This window comes from Nannospalax galili, unplaced genomic scaffold, assembly GCF_000622305.1.
Source record: "Nannospalax galili isolate Female #2095 unplaced genomic scaffold, S.galili_v1.0 scaffold543, whole genome shotgun sequence".
Taxonomy (NCBI): domain Eukaryota; kingdom Metazoa; phylum Chordata; class Mammalia; order Rodentia; family Spalacidae; genus Nannospalax; species Nannospalax galili.
Genome location: NW_008352270.1, coordinates 4,813,104 through 4,836,926, shown reverse-complemented (window position 1 = coordinate 4,836,926; position 23,823 = coordinate 4,813,104). Strand labels below are relative to the sequence as shown.

General features: G+C 39.0%; 1 protein-coding gene across 2 annotated transcripts in view; it reads left to right on the top strand.

Annotated features, from left to right (window-relative positions):
- Nucleotides 1–23,823, top strand: part of Wdr64 (WD repeat domain 64) — a 159,834-nt gene that overhangs the window by 27,514 nt on the left and 108,497 nt on the right. For both annotated transcript variants that reach the window (XM_029554115.1, XM_008849176.1), the window contains exons 3-8: nt 3,255–3,354; nt 6,079–6,182; nt 9,162–9,191; nt 10,870–10,980; nt 13,839–14,053; nt 19,328–19,462. In XM_029554115.1, coding sequence (XP_029409975.1) covers nt 3,255–3,354; nt 6,079–6,182; nt 9,162–9,191; nt 10,870–10,980; nt 13,839–14,053; nt 19,328–19,462 — 695 coding nt within the window. The remainder of the gene's footprint in view (nt 1–3,254; nt 3,355–6,078; nt 6,183–9,161; nt 9,192–10,869; nt 10,981–13,838; nt 14,054–19,327; nt 19,463–23,823) is intronic.

Below are 23,823 nucleotides of genomic sequence, written 5' to 3'. Positions count from 1 at the left end.
TTTAAACATAATATAAAAGTAGATGTTTTCCATATGAAAAATGGAACATGTAGTTATTTTGGAAGAGGGTAGGTAATAAGAACACAAAGAATTTATATGTGGTGGAGGTCAGCTGGTGGAGCAAAACCCGATTGGCAATTGGGCTCATTTTTGTTTTCTCTAGTATTTTGGGAATAAGCTATGAAGCATTTAGAAACTAAGACTAATTTACTTACAAGAACCACAAAATTGAAGGTCCCGTTGTGTGGGCCTTAATGTTATGAGCTCTGCACATGGTTGGGTGACCAAGGAAAAGTCAATTTGCCATGAGTCTTTCAGTGTTTTGGTAGCTCAGCCAAACTTGTAGTCCAAAGGCTGAGCTTAACTGATGCAGGTGCCATAAAATCCTGGAGTAGTACCACACCTAGATCTGCTGGTCCAGGCTTCATGTTCATCTCTTTAAAAAAATACTCCTAAAGTTCTTGTTGGTAGAGCTAAACTTTGACTCATCATTGGGATCTCAGGAGGAGGGGGATAGAAATTACCTAGTGTCTACCACCTAGGTCAGAAATTCTTGATGAAAATTCTTGCTGAAAGTATCTACATGATCTAACTCCTTCAAGCTATTTTGTGTGAGAAAGTCAACAGAGCCTGTGGCCAAAGCCCTGTCAGAGGACTGAACTGAAGCCAGCACCTTGTGACACAGTGAAGAAGAGTCAGTAAAAGGAAATACATTCTACTCCAAAGAGAGAAAGAGGAACTGAATCATAAATTCACAAATGAGATGGAAGGACACTTGGGAACTGCAGAAAAAAGCACAGGTGACATTTTGAAAAGAAGAAAGCCAAGCCAAACACAGCTTCAGCTGCACGGCTTCTCAGAGAGGGATGGGAAGCAGAAGTCTGGTGTCAAATACAATGCAGGTAACACTAGGAAGGGACTCACTGTCCTGTGCTCAAGACGAGCCCACAGCCATTACTAACCCAAATCTATTTGTGTGTTTTTGAAGACTGGGATTTCTCTGCTAGATCAGTCAAAAGTAGAGAGGAATTTGATTTTTGTCACCTTATGACTTGGAGGAGTGAAGTAACACAGACTCAGAAAAAAACAAAAACAAAAACAAAAACAAAAACAAAAACCTGACATATGTTCTCTCTCATATGTGGATCCTAGAACCAAACCCTGATAAGTGAATATGTATCCAGACATAACTACAGGAACCAGGATAATGGAAAGGAACCAGGGAGGTAAAGGAAAACAAAGAACCTGAAAGAGAAGAACAGTAGGAAACAGGCCTTAATAAGGGAGATAGGGATAAAAATTGGGTTAGTTTAAGGTAGTGGGGAGGGAAGGGTATACAAGGAACCTAGGGGATAAAGGGAAAGAAGGAGCTCAAGAGAGGTAGGACCATAGAAGGGTATTATTAAGGGAGAAAGGGTGAAAATGGGGGCACCTTATTTGGGGAAACCATGATGGAGGGGTGAGACAATGCGAGAGATAAATAATGCCTAGCTAGTTTTAAAAACCAGAGTGAACCATATTACTCCAACAACCTAATGACAAATTATACATAGCAGATCAAGAAATATATGTCTAGGTTTGGTTTATCTGAGAACAATTGGTCTTTTGCCCAAGATTTATATACATGATACACAGTAATTAAAAGTACCAGACTGGTGGAACTAACCTTCTTGTCTGTTTAACAGACATACTTTGAGGCCTATAATAATTTGGTCAGAGGGACATAAAGGACAGTTTTTGTTCCTTGTCCTCCTAGGTGGACTAAGTTCCAGGGGATTATGAGCATCTCTCAAAATGTCCTGTTATTGTGGTGGGTCACTTGTCCTCTTGATCAAGGAGGCTGAGGAGACCCCATGAGATGGACTTGAACCAGTGTCCAGTCTATAAAGAGGAGGGTCAACACAGAGGAATCATTTCCTCCATGCTTCCAAGCGAAGCCAACTATGGTCGAGCAGGACCTTTGACTTACCTTCACATAGACGGAACTGGTAAAAGAAAGGAGCCAGGGGCTCCTCCCAAGCCCATGTGACCCCTGAGGAACAGATCCTCAAACAACCTTAAGAGTAAAAATAAATTGGTTTATCTGGGCAAATTGTATGGCCTTAAACACCCAAAAAGAAAGTATAACCAAAGATTAAAGGGGCCAATATAATTTTTTGAGTCCATATGTATAGCTAAAGACTACACAACAAGCAACAATGCCAGATAGGAGAAACCTTCTTTTGAGTTGTTGGCCAGGGTGGCCCAATGGACTCCCAGATAATAACCCAGCATAAAACTGGGAAAATGAACAGCAGATCCCAATCTTATCTAAAGGAATATTGACAACTAATTGCTGCTACAGGAACAGCTAACCTTCCTAAAACAAAGACCTCTAGATAGGCTGAATAGATTCACCAGATGGACAAGTACTAGAGAATGGCTGGGGGTGCCGACACCACAGCAGACAGTAGTAGGGATGATGGAGTATAAGTGCTCTAGTGGGGGTGGGCTATGGGAGGGTGCCATCTGGGAAGTGGGTCTATAGATGAATAAGATTGTTTGGGATGTTCTGTGTAATAAACACAGAAAAAAATCAACAAATTAAAAAAGTGAGTTATATTGAGGAGGAAGCATAAAAATTTACATAATGTTAATTAGTAGAGATGATAAACATTACCATCGAAATCTACCTGATGACTATATATCCATACATGCATGCCAAGGACCTGAGTGCAACCAACCATGACTAGTAATAATCAGATACATACAGGTTAGGGACACATGCGCCAAATCTAAGTGTTATTAGCAAAAACAATGTCTTTCTGTAAGAAGCAGTATATTTTAAAATGAAATGGAGATCTTTTTTAAAGGTTAAAAACTTGTTCAATTTGTGTCTTACAGGGTTTATACTGAGTTCAATATTGTATAACTATTAATTCAACTGTGAACCTAAAAATTTTATAGGCACTTTTGAAAGAGATGTATCTTTGCTGTGAAAATTGTTATTGAGTACATTAAAGGCATAATGAAATGCTTAAAAAAAAAAGAACCTTAAAATTAAAAAAAAGAAAGAAAGAAATCATGCACCAGTGGTGAGCAGTGTGTTGAATGGCGATGTGCCTGCTTTTCCTAGGGGGTCACCCTGCTCCCTGACATCACCATGAAAGGTGCAGTCCATGCAAATTGACTAATTCAGCCAGCACCAAATCTTTTATTTCTCAACAGCCAGCCCTGAAATACTGTGTATTTACCTATATTGTTTGGGATTATAGATCTTTGGGTATTTCTCCGATGAAGGTGGTCTTACTACACAGATGGATGAAGACAATTTGGTTTTCCTTGTGTCTAAAAAACAACGAATTGAGATTTCAGGTGACTTTTACATTTCTCTTCGAAATTAGTGTGAATTTTAATAATTTTTCTCAAAAATATGTAACGGGGACTCATTGGTTCAATAGAACCACTTGCTCAGTTGCACATAACTAGGTAGAAGGAGCAACAGTTTCAGGTTATGTTTCAAGGGAAACTACTTGCAATTGAAATGGAAATGTTATAATTCCTCTGAAGGATGCTAAGTAAAGAACATGAGAGTGAAAAAGACAGTACCCCGAAGAAGTTTGGACCTCAAGGTAAGCCTCCCTATGATGGCATTTCAGTAGTACAAGCTCTACTATCACCAAAAAGAATTGTGCCTTCACAGTATTCTTAAGTTCCTAAGTGAAGGCTCCTCCACACCCTTGATTCTCCCGGGGACACTGACTGGCCATGCAGTGACATCTCTGAAACTGAGTTTGACCCAGCCATGGAGGGGCATTAGCGCAGCTTAACACCACTGCAGTTACTGTGTGTTGTCTTTTTCAAATTTAAGCCTGGGACTTGGATACTCCCATCGCTCTCCACTGTTGACTCTTGAGGTTTTCTTCCCTTATTCACTCCAAGGTGGGAGAAGGTGGGGAAGAGAAAAGGTAAACCTACAGCCCTCTCCTTTCTTTCAGCATTTCAGCCCATGTTTGAGTCTAGTGTTCCTTTAAATATGCAGCTGGGAGGGCTGGGGGTATAGCTCTATTGTCAGAGTGCTCCCTTAACATACAGAAGGTTGTGAGTCTGATCCCCAGCACCCTATAAACTGAGAGTGCATGCCTATAATCTGAGCACTTTTCGCAGGTGGAAGCAAAAGGATCAGGAGTTCAAGGTCATCTTTAGCTATGGAAGGGGTTTAAGTTCAGTCTGGGATATATAAGACTCTGCATTAGGGGGAAAAAAAAAACTCATGGACTGACAGCAGTTGCTCGTAACCTTGGGCTTGACCTTCCCAAAACCCAGCCTCTGGTCATAAGAATCATCACCCAAAAACAGACATAAGGGGACTGTCCCGGCTCCTAATCCCACTGAGCTAAAGAGGGCCCAGAATGCAGAAATATCCCATCAACGCTTTGAAAATATTTTTGTAGCTAGGAGTTGTTTCCGTTTCATCTCTCTCTAAACCACTGGTTAAGGTTCTCAGTGTAGGTCAGGTACTTTCCTGAGTGTTGGGGACACTTCAGTGGACAAATGGACAAAACTCCTTGGCTTCATCTGGTTTAGATGGAAATGTAAGAGAGAGAGACAGTAAAACAAATCAAGTAATATGCCGCACGTCAGATGGTATTAAGTAGTGCTGTGAGAAGAAAGTGAGTGACGTGTGGAGGGAAACCGAGCAGGAGTCCAGAAAGGAGACAGAGTTGGCTGGGAATAGGAGCAGCAGTGCATCCTGGGAAGCCCCTGCTGTCTGGGCGGGGGGAAAATACCTAGAGGACGCAAGAGAGCAAAGTGTGTATTTCTGGCAGGAGTAGAGTGGGCAGCAAGCCAGAGGCTAGGGGAAGGACAGGTACATAGGACTCTGTGGACAGTGCTAAAGACTTCCAAGCAAGAAGGTGAGCTACAAGAGAGCTTGGATGGAGGAGAGGCACTATCTGAGGCATCCTTTAAATGTTTTCTCTGCTATTTGTCTTGAAAATACTAAAAGCAGAGAGCATGGCAGTGTCCTGGACTGGGACAATATTGCTGAAGTTTTGTGGGTTTCTTTTTTCCATTATACAGTCCCAAGGAATCTTTTTAGACATTTCTTTCTAATCTCCCCTCTTCTAGCACATCGTGCTTCAGGATAATTCAATCTCTGAGATATTAAACAGGTGCATCTGATTATGCATACCTGCCCTTTATATGCAACACAGTACCACCTAGACCGAATGACCAATTGTACCCTCTTGGGGCAGTGTTTTTTTCTATTGATGTTTGCATGAGGTGGCAATGCTAGCATATGGGATCTGTTCGCCTCTTTTCATCTTTAAGAATTTACAGTTGAAAATCAAATCATCCTGGAGCTGAGTGTGGTATTACACACCTATAATCCCAACACTCAAGAGATTGAGGCGGGAGGATTGCCATGAGTTTAAGGCCAGTCTGGGCTACACAGTCAGACTCTGTCTTGCAAAACTAAAAACCAGCCAGACAAACAAACAAAAGTTACCTAACTCTAAGAAGTGCCATATATATGGCTTTATGGGCACAGGGACATCAAATTGTCTGGTGTTTTATTCCCAAAATGCACAAAATGTCTTTGAAAGCCAAAAACAGCATTAAAGTAGTTTCATTCTTTTATACTGGAAGGCCTGAGATAGCATAAGGATTTTATTTTGTGTTAGAACATGGTGATGACACTTCAAAGAAGAGAGAGATGTGAAAAAAAATCTCAAAATAGAAACAGTTCCAAATGATGTTTAGAAAACCCATTCTCTGTGAAATGTGCCCATATCAGTGTGTGTGGGTAGTGTGTGTGTGTGTGTGTGTGTGTGTGTTGTGTGTTCTCTGAGAAATCATGCACCACATTTAACTGGAATGTTCTATGTTGGTATTGCATCACTAAGGACAATTAAAAATCAAGCAATGGTTGTAATTTGTATGGCTTTATCTTAACTTTTAACAAAATGCTTTCTAGTAAAATGTTTTACTAGAAAGATTTTACTTTTTCTTTCTTTTTTATGTTAGACCAACATTACAAATGAACTTTAGGACCTTTACCACTGGCATCTGATGTTGATCTTGTACTGTTGACAGGTAGTAGACGACGAGATGTGATTAAGTGCATTATCAAGGTCCCCCAGTTCGATTTACTGATAACAGCTTCTCAGAAAGGATTTATAACAGTCTTTAACAGCCAGGTAATTTGAAAACGTGCCCCCTGCCCGCCCGTCCTCTCTTCTTTCCTTGCTACTGTCTCATCTATGCATTGTATGCCTGTTTCAGGGAACACAGAAACCTCATTTCAGAGTTATTCCAAAAAACAAAACAAAATACTTAGTAAAGAGGAGATTGCTGAGCCCAGGGTTGAGTTTTGAGGTTGTGGTGACTCCATTTGGCATTGTTTCTCAGTGTTGTGGTGTATCATGTGACATCCACACTATGAAAGGATGGTCCTGATGATTTCTCAGTTAAAACCAGAAAAGTATGCAAGCCAAGTGATTTTTATTATCCAGCCAAGTAATAGAAGACCATATTGGAACATTGGCCTTGAAGTAAAATGGTTCAACCTCTAGCAAATGTTTTGCTGTGACTTATTTTCACATCTGCAGAATGAGGACACTGTGAAGATCAAATTAAACAAGGAATATAGAGCTTTTTGTGAATAATACCTTCATATATCAAAGACATTGCTATTATCAATATTATTTCATTATAAAATTATAATTGTTGAACTTTCACATTTTTAAAACATGAGAGATTTCCATAGAATGTATGATGAATATTCTTTATATTTCCATGTGAAAAACATAAAAGCTTAGTGTTAAATATAAATAAAAATTATAAGTTCATTTCTAACTAGAGACAAGTAAATTTATACAAATACTTATATAAGTAAAATGTATTTGAAATAACTATCACATGATTAAAAATTCAATAATAATAACCAACCATTCACTCAGAGAGTCCTTCAAAAGTGAGCATCTAGGGCAATCAGATTGTCAGAAAAGGGACCAACCAGGCACTGGGATATTGGGCTGCAGTGGTGGGGCCTGCCCTCTACCCTATAGTAGACTTAGCAGGGCATGGTACTTAATTTCATCAAGAGCTGTGAAACCTTTCCTCCCAAGGAGAGGGCTGGTTAAATGAGTTAATATGTATAATGTGCTTCTTCACTGTGAGCACCCAACAGATGTTGGCAATTGCGATTGTGAACAAATGATCTGAAATGCAACCTCTTTTAATGTGAAATCCTTCCCTAGCTCCTTTCCCCGCCTCAGAAAGTTATTTCCCTTCTCATTTTGACTTTTGTATCTTCAAAACCAGAGCTAAGATGAGATCTAAAGAATAATATGAGGAGGAAAGTAATTGATGTTGTAAAATAGTTCTTGATTATGTGAAAGAGGCGATGTGGCCTTGCCATACCTCCAGAGATGGTACATACACACACACACACACACACACACACACACACACACACACACACACATACACACACACAAATGCAACTGGAGACAAGAGGTTGCTTAAAAATTATGTTAAAATTTGGTGTAAAAAGGAACAAATAATATTTGGAATGTTATATGCCTTAAAAATAAGATCATGGGAGAAAAATCCTGTGTTTCCCTGTATAGGTCACAAGGATAACTTATTGAAAAAGTAGTCATTAATAACTCCAAATATCTTTTAGTAGATTACTCCATAATTTAGACTTTATCTGAAGTAGAATGAATACAGCTAAGGGCTTTTTTGGTGATATAGACTGGAAATGTCATTAATAAAAATTCCTTCAAACAAGGTACATTTTAAAGACTCAAAACCTATCCATAAGGATTATGAAGAAGACTTTAAATAGATGATTCCCCCAAAGGTACATGTAGGGAAGTTCATTGTGTCCTTTCTTATTGCTGTGATAAACACCTGACAGAAGCCACTTGAAGAAGAGAGGGTTTATTTTGGCTCACAGTTCAAGGTACAATCCATCATGGCAGGGAAGTCAGGCAGCAGGAGGTAAGCAGCCGGTCATATTGTGTCAACTGTCAGAACAGAGCAGTGAACTCAAGCATGCTCTCGCTTAGCTGGTTTTCTCCATTTTATACAGCCCAGAATCCCTGCCCAGAGAATGGTCCTGCCCACAGTTAAGATGGATCTTCCAGTGCCAATAACCTGATCAAGACAATCCCTCACAGACATCCTCAGAGCTTAACCTTAATCTAGATAATTCCTGGAGATCCATCTCCTAGGAGATTCTAGATCCTGTCAAGCTGACTACACTAACCATTCCAGGAAGTAAAAGATAAAACCACAGTGTTCTATTCTGCTGTTTGCCAACGTCCTTACAGCACTAGTTTTTCTTAACCAGAAATACGTCCCTGGTTGGGAAGCCTTTTGGCACACTTCAGATGAAACAGAGTCTGTGGGTGGCCCTGAGAAACAATTCTAGAGCTCTCCTTGATCTGCTTTTCTGTTCACATAATCCTTTCCTTCTGGGAAGTCATTTCTGAGACATTTCCCAAGACCATCTGACAAGCAGAGGAAACTGGGTCATTGAGATACTTCTGCTTCCCTTCACCTTGGGAGCAGGCTTCATGCCTCCAAGGGCCTTAGAAGTGCTTCTCTCTACTAGCTCTCTGCTTGGGCCTTAACTATGACATCAGCCCAGAACCCAGAGCAGAATATCCACACACAGATACTGAATAAGAGAAGAGGGCTCCTGGAGAGAATGTGTAAGACTTCCAGGAACCTGAGGATCTTTCAAGTGAAACACTGCTGTTTTCCTACCTTGCTGTACATGCGTATTGCTGTTTGGGTTTCTTTGACATAGTCCTCTTGTTGCTGTCTCATTTTGCATTTTTAACTTTTCATCTCAAATGTTGCCCTGAATACCTGAAAACAGTGAGGTGGTTTGCATGGAGACTGAACAAAGTAATTGGTAAAATGTAAGAATGCTAAGAGCACAGTCACCAGAGTTAAGCACCAGCCATAGAGGTGAAATCCTGCTCTATGCAAACCGTTGTATTACTACAGCAGCTGGATGTGTCTGGGGAAGGAGAAGTAGAAAGGAAGCCACTAGCAGGTAGGAGAAGTGAGACCAAACTAGCAAGACAGTGTGGTCACAGCTTTCTTATCCTTAACAGGAGTGTCAATGAGATTTCATTTCTCTCTCCCTTTACTCATAGATGAGAATTCAGACCAGCACCAATGTCACTGTGAGTACATTTAAAAACTTTTGAATTGTATCAGTTAGATCTGTGATAGTTCTCCACAATTAATCAAACTCTCGATGAAGTGCCTCCTTGAATAGGCGCTAAAGCTGTTGCATAGGGGCTGTGGAGGTGTGAGGATCTAAGTTCGTATCCCCAATGTCCATGCAAAGCCGCACAGAGTAATGTGTGTCTGTAATCCTAGTGCTTACATGGGGAGATGGGAGGTGGAGACAGGAGAAATCAGAGAAGCTTGTAAGCTGGCTATGATATCACAAGCAGCAGCAAAAAGCCTGGGTCTCAGACAAGATGGGATGTGAAGACTCATACCTGAGGTAGCACACACTCTCTCTCCCTCACACACAAACACAATAGCACAGACCAAGTAGCACAGAAGGACCCAGATCTTCTTCCTGGAGTTGAATTATCTGCAGAGAATTGCTCAGAAACTGGTTACTTCCTGAAATTTTAACTAAAAGCATCTAAGTTTTTCGGAGCACCCTATTAAGAGATTTTTTTTTAATGGACATAACCCAAATTATGAGAAAAACATGGAAATAATTTGAGAACATTTTATTATAAACTTGAAGACACTGTAGAAATTCTAGTGCAATTTTGTAATTCGCTTACTCCGTATCTCTAGTCTGAACAGTAACCTTCTGGTGGATGGCAAGCTGCAGCTGCTTGCTTTCTGAACCCCCTGTGGAGAGCTGGGAGAGTGCTGGATTTTTCACCCTGTTTGTTTACACCAAATGAGTGTACTGAACTACCCAGAGGCTCAGCACTGTCTGGCAAGGGAGCCTGGACTCTCTTTAAACCTCTGAGCCTCCATTTCTTTAACAGAACAAATCCATTAGAATTCCTGGCGGTGTTATGGAAGATTCTAGTGCATGCCGGGAAGGCCCACAGCAGTTTCTGGCACTCAGGCAATGAGTGGAAGCTGTGGTTTCTGCTCAGTCGTGTGCTGTTGCTGTTTTCAAGACCGAAGGCAGACTCCTGGGCCGCAGAGTAGCAGGGTCAGAGAACTTGTACAATCAGAGACCTGAATTTAGCCTCCCAAGTAAAGAAATGGTCTCAGGCCAGTGAAATGACTCAGCAAGTAAAGGTGCTTGTCACCAAAACTAACCTGTGCTTGTGAACTCACTTGATTAGGATAGAACCAACTCCTGTAAGTTGTCCCATGATCGCTCACGATTAAATAAATGAAATTAATTTTTTTAAAAAAAGGAAAAAAAGAAACGTTCTTATAGAAGTGAATCGCTCCAAAGCCACTGCTCACCCAGCTGCTGTGTTCTAAGGAGCAGTTCCCATGCTAGCTGAATCAGTCTTCAGATGACAGTGCTGAGACACACAGTGTAAGGGGCGGGGGCTGGGAAGCCTTTCCCTTTCCTCACACCACTCAAGGGGATGCATTGTCACCTCCTCTGCCAAATGAGGCGTCTAATGTCAACATCCCACTTCTTGGTATCCAACAAACATGTAGTAGAAGGGAACTCATTGTAATTCCCGATTATCTCTCCCTCTTCCCACCTCTTTCCCTTTCTTCCCTCTCTCTCCCCTCCCTCCCTCCCCAATGCTGGAGATTGAATATAGGGACCTTGGGCCTCAGCCCTGCTAGGCAAGTGCTCTACCACTGAGCTGCATCCCTAGCACTCTAACTTCCAATGCTATGTTTTTCTATCAGGATATCTCCTGGATTACAGGCTGTGATTACCTCGGCCAGCTGAAACGAATCGTCGCCACGACAGAAAGGACCATTATTGTCTGGGATTATAAAGCTCAAGGAAGTAGCCAGGTACTGTGCCAAGAGAAATAATGTACAGAAATGAGACTGTCAGTTCTGTGTAGATCAGGGTACGAGCCAACCATGCTCGTGAATGCCATCTATATAAAATGAGAGCGAGGACTTACTAAGCACTTAGATCAAGTTCAGCATCAGCACCCTGTGATGAAAAGGGAATACTTGTTCCATTCAGTTTTCATTCAGGATGCTTTTTTTCCTGTTTTGATTTTGAGAGGAAGAGGTGATTCTTTTACTTTCTGTTGTTATTATTGGGTTTTCTGTTTGTTTTTTAATGTATATTTTATTGACTTTTGGGCATTTCATACAACAGATCTTAATTATATTTAGACCCCTCCCCTATATGTACCCACTTATGGCCCACTCACAGGATTTCATACATTCTGTCATATTCAGAGAAGTTTGAGAGATTAGAAGTTTGTGAACCCAAATGTCCCTCACTGTGAGTTCATCCACTGGAAGCCTGTTCAGCCCATCTAGCATCACTCACGTAAAGAATATCGACTGTCCTTCACGAAGCAGTGATCAGTTTCCAATAGTTCCTCAGCTAAGGTTGAGACCTCCTGCCTATTTTCCAAGCTCTATGCTGGTTTTTGTCTGATTGAGTTTACCTGGGTCTTGTGCATGCTGACGCTATTGCTATAAGTTCATATGATGAAGTTACCAGGAGCCCGGAGGATTCTGCCCCCTTCTGCAATGATTCCTGAGCCCTGGGTGGGTAAGGTTTAATATGAGTACTATCCAGGAATGCATACTCTGCATTCTCTTACTCTCTATACTTTGGTCAGCTGTGTTCAGTGCCCTCTGTTGCATGAGGAAGCTTCGCTGATGAGAATAGAGAGATGCACTAGTGTTCTCTATACCACTTGTTCTACTGTGTTCCATGAGCCTTAGGTGTAGGGGTTCCATTGTTAATGGTGTCATTTAGGGTTGGGCATCTCACAGATACTTGTGTGTGTATGACCAGTTGTGGATTCTTAGACTCTGTTGCAAAAGAAACTTCTTCAATAAGTAGTGACTGGCATACTTGTCTGTAAATATAAGGATCCATATTTAGCATATAGTAAGGAATTATGCTTGTTTAGGGATGTGACAGATGTAGGGTTTTCTCTAGGAGCTATGACCTCTCCAGCCATGTGTACTTGGCTACTAATACACTACCACACATAACTTCCTTCCTGTTGAGTGGACTTTAAGTCCTATTAGGTAGCTGTTGATTACTCCCAAGATAAAAGTGCCACTACCACACCAATATAGTTAGCTGTGTTGGTCACTGTTGTGGTTATTAGGCTTTAAAGCTGGGGTTGGACCACCGATTGATTTTCTCCCTTAGCAGTTTTCATAGTTCCTCCAAAACTATGAGAGTTAGTCTTCAGGGAGGAGGCTTCCAGGTCAATTCTAGCTCCATTGTTCCAAGTCCTGTGTGCGAAGTATGTCTTGTCTTGAGCAATAGGCTCTAACCTTCAAGTTCTGGCCAAGACAAAGCTCCATCTCGTCCCTCTCCAACCTTTTTGATACCAATCTTCTAATCTAGAGTTTCTTCCCTTCCACTTCCACCTTATCAGCTCAGTTCCCAAATCAAAGGTCACCTCCCTGATCTATGGAATCTAATGGTGTCCTCTCATCTGTACACAGCACTATCCCAATTAATTTCCTTATGTGCACAGCATAGTACATGCTCTGTTTCACTCTGCAGTCTTCCCACTCACAAGGTGTCTCCACGGAGTCAGCTTTGTTGTGTTCATCACCGTACAGCCATGCCTGGAATAATTTTTGGCCATAGTTGGTGTTCATGAGATATTTGCTGAATGGCTTAAATGAACCTTTAAATGTGTCAACTCTTGCTAATTCTAAGGAAATAAAACAACTAAAAAAAGTTAAAATGGTCTGCCTTTCTTCTGTCTTAAATGGAGACTGAGTTCTGAAAGAGCAGTAGCTACCTAGCTCAGTAAACCCATTCATTAGTAATGAGTCAGCTTGAAAGTGGTTGTTGATTATTTCTGGATAAGCTTGAATGTTAAGATATGTTTTTTCTCCTGATAATTTGTTATAAAATTTATGGGCCTTGCCTAGCATGCATGAGGTCCTAGATTTGACACCCAGCCTCCTATAAACTGGGCATGGAGGCACACACTTGGGAGATAGAAGCAGGAAGACCAGAAGTTCAAGGCCACTCTAGGATGTATAAGGAGTTTGAGACCAGCCTGGGCCACATGAGATCCTGTTTCAAAAAAAAAAAAAGTTAAGCATGGAATTTTCCTTTTGTATTATCCAGTTTTATGTAAGTGGCCTGACCACTTTTTATGCTTCTTGTCCATATTTACTTACAAATCCAAGAGAAGGCAATTCACAGCCATACTTCCTAAAAACCCATTTCCTGTTCAGCCAGAGGGAGTTACTCTATTCCTTTCCCCACAAAACACCCAGAAGTATAAGCTGGGTTCACAGTGAGTAATCATTACTTTATTGTTATTATTATTATTATATTTTATTTTATGTGTATATTGCCTGCATGTAGGTAAGTGCCCCCATGTCGTGCAATGCCCATGGAGGACAGAAGAGGCTGTCAGATCCCCTGGAACTGGAGTTATGGTTTATTTGCTTAATTTTGCTTACATTTTTCAGGTTCCTTTACTGCTGTGGGAGTATCTAAAATGAAAAATGTCACAGAATAAAACTTTTATCTAATAATATGGACAACTGTTTTCTTTATTTTTCATTTTTGTGTGTATGTGAAACTGCAAATGGAACTCACATGCTAAGCATGTGCTCTATTTTTGAGCTAAAACCCCAGCAAGGTGTGTTACTTAGAGTGACATAACAGCTCATTCAAAGCACCCTTCTGCTTCCAGGAGAACTATTTCATCATCAAGCCCATGGACCACTGCCTGCTATGTGTGTGTGTGGTGCCACTGCCTGACCAGCTCTACAGAGATGACATCCTTCTGGGGGATGACGGGGGGTTTGTGAACAGATTCACCATAAACAGTGATGACTTTGAACTCAAACAGGCAAAGACCAAAAAGAAAACGGAAACTCAGGTCTTAGACTCCAAGAACTTTAAAAGGTAAGGGTATCACATGACTATGCCGTTTGCTTTACTAATTATAGATATTGTTTAGTTTTATACATATGTGTGTGTGTGTATAAAACAAGGTACAAGACACCCAGAGTATGGATCTGAGACTCAAAGCTAAACAAATAATACTTCTTAAGCTAGACTTGGTGGTATATACCGTAGTATCAGTCTCTGGAAGATAGAGGCAGAAGAATTAGGAGTTTGAGGCTAACCTGGGCTATACAGTAAGTTCTAGGCCAGCCTGGGCTGACACAGCAAGCCTCTGTTTCCAGAAAACACAAGAAACAGAATGCTTCCTTTTCATCAAGAAATTTCTAAGATAATAGAGAAGACATATAATTAGTAATTGAAATTCCTGTTTCAGTGATGTGGCAGTTAAAATCTATAGACACTTGAATGTATTTGAGAAACCAGAAATCATGCAAAAAAGTTACATATATGTATATAAATATATGACTATTTACTATCAATCAAATATGGAAGATTCTAAACACAAAAGCAATGGATATAAATCTCAAAGAAAAAGTTTGATAAATTTAAGTATATGCCAAATTAAACCTCTGTATGTCCATTTAAAAAGTAAAATAACTACTTGGAATAAGTATCATAAATATGAGAGACAGTGGGTTGGTTGGCTTTAATAAGCCTTAGAGTTCAATTTAAAAACAATTCTCTAGGGGCTGGAGAGATGGCTCAATGGTTAAGAGCACTGGCTATTCTTGCAGAAGACCTGGGTTCAAATCCCAGCACCCACATGGCGGCTAGCAACCATCTGTAACTCCAGTTCCAGGTGATCCAACACCTTCTTCTGTCCTCCACAGGCATTGCTCGACATGGATGCACTTGCATACATGCATGCAATACATGCAAACACAAAAAAATAAAGCAAAAAATTAAATTCTCTAAGGGAAAAATAAGCAAAGACCATGAACAGATGGTTCACACATGTACACATAATGCAATTAAGTAATCAATGTACATTTCAGAATGATCATCAAGCAAAACCAATCACCAGCTGATGAAGTAATGGACTGTCTGCCTGATAACTGCAAAGCTATATATCACTTATTTTTAGAAAAACATAAATTATGTATTAGATGTTTTTCTTATTAATAAAGGAGTATAACAAAATCAGGTACAGCTATTCACTTATAAAATTGGAAAAGGAAGATGCTATGAGGTGGGTGTTTCCAAATATGGTTGATGGGCGTGGGAGTTGCATCAACCTTTCTGGAAAGCAAATGGGAAAAGATATGCCAAGTGTCTTCATAAGCACTAATGCCCTGGGACCCAGAGTCTCTATGGGCTTAAAGAGTAAGTCTAATCCTCGTGATATCATTCCTAATGGTAAATTATCTAGTGTACAACAATGGAGGAATGGTTTATTTAAATGACTAATCATTTCCATAAATAATTCTGTTATATAATATATAAGATGTACATCATACTGTTAAGTAAATGCTATTAATAAATATTCATGTATAGTATAGATAGTTCTATACCTATTTAATATATTTCTATAGAAAATACATTTCTTTGCCACGTGTGGTAGTATACTCCTATAATCCCAGCACTACAGAGGCTGAGGCAGGAGGATTGTGAGTTTGAGGTCAGTTTAGGCTGGATATGAATCTGAGGCTAGCCTGACTAGGAGACCCTATCTCAAACAAGCAAAGAACAAAAAGACTTTTTTTGACAGACTCCTAAAAATACTTATTCTATCAAAGATGCTCAATGTATCATAGTATACATTTAAAAATTCCACATCACATATGAGTCAAATTATATTTTTAAAATACTTAACAATGTGAAAAAAGTTTATGATATAATGTTATTTTTAAAAAGATTTATCTGGGGATTGAGGGTGTAATTCAGTAGAGAGCTTGACCGGCATGAGCAAGGCCCTGGATTTGATCCCCCACACCACAAATAACTATTTTTATACAAACACATGAACTGGGTTTTGTACATACAGCACATATATGTGTGTGTTCATGTATGTATTTCTATTTAGAAAAACATTGAATGTGAACATCTAAAGTATTAACAGTGATTCTCAATGAGACTTCAGAGAAATGTTTTGTTTTCTTCTCCATTGCTAGAACTCTAGAATGACACAGTAGTCAAGAAACTACCTCCATTTTTCTGTCTTTCACATCTGAGCTGTTACTTTGTCCCACCAAAGGACTAGACCTCAGAGGGGGCTTCTTTGTGTGGTGTGCTGCCCTCTGTGCTAGGAGCTTCTCCTTCCAGTCATGATAGACCCAGAGAATAGAACTTTCTCTCCACTTAGAGGTGGGCCTGTTCTCAGAAGAACAGGGTCCATCCTCAGTTCCTCTTCCCATTAGATATGTCATAAAAGAGCTTAGGGAAGGGGAGGAAGTGAGGACTCTGGGTTTGGTTAAATGAGTGCTGATTCACACTGGTTCCTCAGGGGATAATTTTCACAAAGAGGGTCACCATGAAGTCTATTTAAATATTTTAAGACTCAAGTATATATATAGGCTGAGTGATAACACATTTTCTTCCCCCAAGAGATATTGAAACTTGACAGAATGAAACATATAAAGGTGGTTAACTTCTAGAGCCATCATAAAAGTTTTCCTCTGTGTTGACATTCTCAGATTTCATTCATTTTAAGTCAGTGAGGATACAGCTAGCAGGTATTGTATACCGAACACTGTACAAATGAAAGAATCAGCCACCCTCTAGAGCTCAGAATTAAACAAAATCTAGAATTAAAAAGAAATGTTCTTTCCCACTGTGTTCAATTCCATGCTGTACAGTTGTCATGCCTGGAGCTACAGACATGTTTGTTCCTCAGCTAGAAGTGACATGGTGTCAAGAATCTTACCCTAATCATCATTATGTCCTTGTACCTGTGATTCAGGAGGTGTTCACTAATGGGTGTGACAGAAGAAATGAAAAACCTTTTAAAATGAATAAATACAGCCTCCTTCCTAGTTATTAAGAATGTTTTTGGGTTTTAGAAAATATTGTGAGTTTGGGTTTTAATTTTTCACTATCATTTATTTCTTTACATGTGTGTGTGCATGCGTGTGTGTGTGTGTGTGTGTGTGTATAGTGTATGCATGTGAGTATATGGGTGCACTCACCTGTGTGTACACATGCAGAGGCTAAAGCAGAGTGTGTGGTGTCTTCCACCATTCCCCACTGTAGTGCCTTAAGACAGGGTCTCTCACTGAACCAGAAGTCCTTTGTTTCAGCTAGGCTGTCTGGCCAGCCCAGGGAGCTCTTGAGAACCCCTTTTGTCTTCCCCTCAATGTTGGAGTTACATGCGTGACTTTTTATGTGGATGCTGGGGATTCCAATTCATGCCTGCATATTTGCAGAGCAAGTGCTCTTACCTGAGCCATCTCCCCAGCCCCCAATTCCCTTTTCTATTTATTTGATTTTCATTGTGTATATTCATTGTACATGACATTATGTTACATAAGGACATCTTCATAAAAGTGTATTGCATGTTGAGGATATCTCCACTGCAACACCTCATCTTTCTTTCTCTCCCTGCCTCTCCCTCTATTTAGTCTCCTTTGTTCCCCTAGAGTTTCACTTCTACTTGAATGTCATATATATCCATACAAAATCATGTATACATATGACATTCATATAGATTTTACATATCTAAACAAAATCTAGGAACTGTATATGAGAAAATGTAAGATATCAATCTTTTTGAAACTGACATAATTCACTTAAAATGAGTGTCTTCAATTGTACTCATTTTTCTATAATCAATATAACTTCATTCTTCATGGCTGAAAAAAACCATTTATACATGCATACACATATGTGCCACATTTTGTTTGTCCATTCCTCTGTTGGACACTGAGGTTGGCAGCATAACTTAGCTGGTGTGAACAGTGCTGCAATAAAAATCGATGTGCAAGTATCTTTGTGATGTGATGTCTTGGAGTCCTTTGTGTAAATGGTGTAGCTAAGTGGTGTGGTAGATATATTTTTAGTTTTTTGAGGAATCTCCATACTGACTTCCATAGTGGCTGGACTAGCTTGCATTCATGCCAGGCATAAGGATTCTTTCTCATGTTCTTTTAATTGTTTAGTTTACATATATTTGGTGCTGGAGAGATGGCTCAGCAGTTAAGAGCACTGGGTGCTCTTGCAGAGGACCCAGGTTCCATTCCCAGCACCCACATGGAGGCTAACAACCACCTGAAACTCCAGTTCCAGGGGAATTTGATGCTCTCTTCTTACCTCTGTGGGCATTGTGTGAAATGGGTACACTTACTTACATGCAGGCAATACATTCATACACACAAAATGAAAATAACAAATAAAATATTTTTAAATTTGCATATATTCATTGTACACAGTGATGAAATTCATAAACACATCTTCATTTAAGTATCTCATATACTCTAAACAAGGACAAGGATTTTGAGGCAGAAGTTTTGGCCTCCAGCCTTAAGCTGTTCAATCAAACGTTGATTGATATGATGATATCTTAGCCTTAGCTTACCAATGATTAGATCATAAATTTCCCAGGTCTTCACTTTTGAAAATTCTAATGGAAAATATATTAATAGATCTGTTTTTGAAGTGAATTTCTTTAGAAAATATAAAACAGTTTGAAACATGATCCATTTGGATGATCAGAATTTATTTCATTAGAGTAAGAAAAAGATAGCCTGTATTAGATTGAGATTCTTCTAGATTATTTCCTTTTTGTTAGTTACTTTTCTTGTCACTATGATAAAATACCCAAAAGATTAACTTAAGGAAGGAAGGGCCTATTTTGGCTCTGGATTTAAGAAGGGATGCAGTCCATCATGGTGGGAATACATGGTGGCAAGAGCCTGAGGCAGCTGGTCACATTCTATCTGCAGTCAGGAAGCAGAGTGGTGAATGCTGGCTCTCATGTTTTATTCCGTCCATGAGTCCAGTCCATGGAGCCACCCACATTCAAGGTGCTCCTCAGGGAAGCCTCTTTTTATAGATGCATCAAACGGAGGTTTGTATCCTAGGTGACTCTAGATTCAATCAAATCGAGAGTCACACCTTTAACGCTGAATTTACAAATCAATATTTAACAAAAGTCTTTTAAAGCTGTTTTTTCCATTTTAAATATGCTAGATTAGGGAAAGTTAAACAGTTAAAAATGGTATAATGCATAGGGCTCTACTGTATACACAGAACTTCACTTGGTTCATAGTTGTGATTTGGTTAAAATCATGTGATCATGTGCATCTAATGTTAACACTCCCCCCTTTACATTCCCAGTGTTAAAAGGAAGCTGCATAATGATTGGGTTATGAAAATCAGATTCATCCCATCTCTGAACTGCTTTGGATCCTGCTCCTTAGACAGTGTCCATTCATTAGTTTTGGAATCCTTGAAGAGACTTGAGGACAATTTGTAAGTACAGCAGTTTCTCTACAAGAGCATTTGGTGACTTTCAGGATCTTTACAATGATAAGCCCATCACAGCCTTATACCTTACAGAATGGTTTTCAGAATCATCAGATGTTAACTATTCCCTTAGCTTGACAAGGCTAATTAGACCTTCAGGTGGAAATTAGTCATATAAATCTGTATATGATATGTCTTCCACAGAGCAATTTTGCTCAAACATTATTTACTGGGGAGTGGGGAATGGAGTGCAGTGGTAGAGCATGTGAGTCCCTGGGTTGCATTTCTAGAACTGGAAAGAATTATTATTTTTTTACAATATATTGTTTTTTAAGTATTTTATTTATTATTTTTATTTTATGTGTATGTGTGTATTGCCTACATGTATGTAAGTGCACCTGTGTTATGCAGTGCTCACAGAGGTCAGAAGAGGGCATCAGATCACCTGGAGCTAGAGTTATAGATGATTGTTAGCTACCACATGGGTGCTGGGATTTGAACTAGGTCCTCTGAAGTACTCTTAACTGCTGAGCCATCTCTCCAACCCCCTGGTACAGTATATAAGTATATTTTTAAAACAATTCTATTGGTCAAACTTTGTTCTTCAGAATAATTTTGGCTCGTCAATAACCTGTGATTATGATCTATATGTAGCATAATCATATTTTATCTGTCATCAACTCACCAGATGGTGTTCTTATAAAACAGTGAGTTTGAGTAATATATTGACTCATTCTCAATCTAGTTAAATATTGCTAATAACTAGCAGTTATTTCATTTGTATTTTTAGTTTTAAAATCTTTAAGATATATACTATAACATAAAATTTTAAAACATGGTAAGCAACAAAAGCTAGGTAAATTTAAAAAACTGTATATTGATTATGTGATTCTTTTCATATAAAATACCTGAAGGGGCAAATTTACAGAGACAAATGTAGATCACTGGTTGCCTAGGACTGATGATAGGAACAGGAATCTCTAAGGAGTATGTGGGAATTTTCTGGTGTGATGAAACTTACTGTTCTAAAACTTACTGTTACAGAGTGTATCATTAATTTAAATTCTTGTAAAAGTTTTATGGTATGTAAATTATACCATAAAAGTATGTCATAGAAAAGTGCATTGAAACTTCTTTTTGTAGTCTGACCTATAATAAATTTGGGCATTGTCAACCCATCTCAATAGCTTGAACAAACCAAAGAGTAAACAACTCTTCTTAGATCTGCCAGGGAATAGATGTCACAGGGAAGTTTCGCTTTATAGCTAAGATACACATCAAATAAAGGAAAAGAGATGTAGAACAATATAAAATATTTCATGCTACCAACAATCAAAAGAAAATGAGAGGCACTATAAAGATACAGCTACACGTAGCTGCAGAAAGTGTCTGAGCATCACAATTTAATAGAGCGGAAATCCATAAGCAGAAACCTTAGGGAACCACTCCCAGGAGAAGTAAGACCTAAGCTACCATTGAAAAATGCCTGGGGGTGCTGCATGAATAACGTGGATTAAAAACTTAAGGGATCCCTCATTACAGAGATCCCCTGCATTCTTAACTTTTGGAACTCAACCAAATTCTCATAGTAAATAATGGAGAGTAATCTCTTCATGCTTCTGTCAGGGAGAAGACAAAGGGAACTATTCTGAAATGCACCAGGGCATTCTGTTCTTAACAAGGGCCACCATTCAGAAGTGTTATCAGAGACTCACTACCTGGTAGAAGGGAAGTATTCAAAGCCATCCTTCTCTAGCTGTCCAGAGCCAAGTACATGTCAAACTGAGAGGCAGTTGTGAAGGTCAAAGCTCAGAGGCACGACAACATAGGCTCACTAAAAGACTGGAACAAAATTATAGGGCCCATAAGCACAAGGGACACCTCCCTTCAACACATGAGAGGCTTTTTCCAGATTTATTTTGCCCAGTACAACATGTCTGTCAGGAAAAGAATATAAAAGTATGCTAAAAGACAGAAGAAACAGAGGACTCATTTGCACCAGACTCAGATATGGCAGCGATATTGGGATGAACAATCAGACACGGGGAGCAACCAAGATTAAGATCCTCAGGGCTGCAATGGATAAAATAGACACCAGGCAAGAATAGGTGTACAGTGTGTTCAGAGAGATGGAAGTCCCACAAAAGCATCAAAGTGCAAGGCTAGAGATCAAAATACTAACAAAAATGAGAATGCTTTTGATGGGTTCATTAGAAGACTGGACACAACTTAAAAAGGAATCTGCAAACTTGAAGATACATCTGTAAAAGTTTCCAAAACAAAGAAGTAGAAAGAAAATACACAAGAACCGAGGAGAGACTAAAACAGATATGACTTACGTATAATGGGATTAGCAGAAGAAAGAGAAAGGAAAAGAAACGGTTCCAGCTGCAGTAATGCAGATTCTTCACAAATTAATATGAGACACAAAACTACAGATCCAACAATCTGTGAAACCATGAATAAGAACAAATGCAGAACAATGTAATATACCCTGAACTGTTGTACGTAAGCATATCATAGTCAAATGGCTAAAAATTAAAGATAAAAAAGTAAAGAAGAAACAAATCACAAATACATGTGCTTATAGGTAATTTCCCAAACAAGGTAATAACATGAAATATCTAGTACTGAGAAGGGAAAAACCAAAACAAATCAACCAGCCTAGAATTGTGTCCTTTATTTTTAAAATTACTCTTCAAGTATAAAGGAGAATTAACAGGTTTGGAAGGGCATGTCTGTAATCCCAGCACCTTGGAAGTGGAGGCAGGAGAACCAGAAGTTCACGGTCATCATTGGCTACTTAGACAGTTTGAGGTCAACCTGGGATACATGAGAACTTGTCTTAGAAAAAAAAAAAAAAGAGAAAATAAAAATAAAGAAATAAAACTTTCTCAGATAAGCAAAAGTCAAAAGAATTTGTTGTGGATAGACCTGCCTTGCAAGAAATTTTCAGAGTTTTTCAAAGGGAGGGGGATGATAGAAGTGAGAAATTTGGGTTTACGTAAGAAGGAATCATAAAAGGAAGAAAAAATGAAGCTAAAACAGCTTATATTTTGTTAATTTTAATTGATCTAATATACAAGCATTTCTTAGAGTAATGTAAATGTGCCTTTGATCATGGGTGCACATATGTATGCTTATTCATAAGTAAAATAATAAAAAAAGCAATAAACAAGAGACTGAAGGGAAAATTCATATTATTTTATTATTATAAATTACTTGTACTACTCCTGAAGTTGTATAGTATTATTTGAAGGTTGATTCAGATGAATTATAAATATGTATCACAAACTCCAAGGCAATCTGAGGAAGAGGAGGAGAAGGAGGAGGAGGAAGAGGAAGATAACTAGGGAGAATTGATATTCAAAGAAACAAAATGATATTCATGAACCTTAATGGTGTGAATTAAGCCAGTTACAAAAGCACAAATATTCATTACAAAAGTGCAAATATTTGTAGCTGCAGAACGTAAATTAACAAAACTATCAAACAAACATTTAAAGAAAACATCAAAAATGGAATCATAAAATGTTCAGAAAAAGACAGAAAAAGAGTAGAAGGCAAAAACGGGAGCAAAGCACAGGGCAAAGAAAACAGTAATGAGCATGGTGGATAGCAATGGAATATCAATGATCATTCCAAATATGAATAGTAAATGCACCAGCTAAGAGACAGAGATTGCCCAACAATAAAAGAAACAAGAACGAAATATGTATTGCCTACAATAAACACATTTTATATATAAGGATTAATCTTCCAATATGTAGATTAAAAAGGAAAAGGATGGGGAAAATGATAAAATACCATGATAACAATAATCAAAAGAAAATGGGAATGGCTAAATTCAGACAAGGAAAACCTCAGAATAAGAGAAACCATTGAGAACAAGAAGGATTGCTCAGTTGATAAGGGGTCAGTTTTCTAAGAAGACATAGCTAATGTTAATATGTATACCCCCAACAACAGAATACCAAACTTCGTGAGAAAGCTTCTGATAAAACTGTGAAAAGAGGGGCTGGAGATATTGCTCAGTGGTTAAGAGCACAGTTGTTCTTTCAGAGGACCCAGATTCAGTTCCCAGCACCCACATGGCGGCTAACAACTGTCTGTAACTCTAGTTCCAGGGGATCCAACACCCTCTTCTGACCTCCGTGGGCATTGCACAACATGGGTGCACTTACACACATGCAGGCAATACACTCATACACATAAATAAAAATAACAAATAAAAATTTAAAACTGAAAAGATTCCCTATAAGGAACTTTTTAAAAATGTTCAGTAAAGGCTGGGCATGGTGGTACATACCTCTAACTGCAACACTTGGGAGGCAGAGGCAGGCAGATCTCTGAGAGGTTGAGGCCAT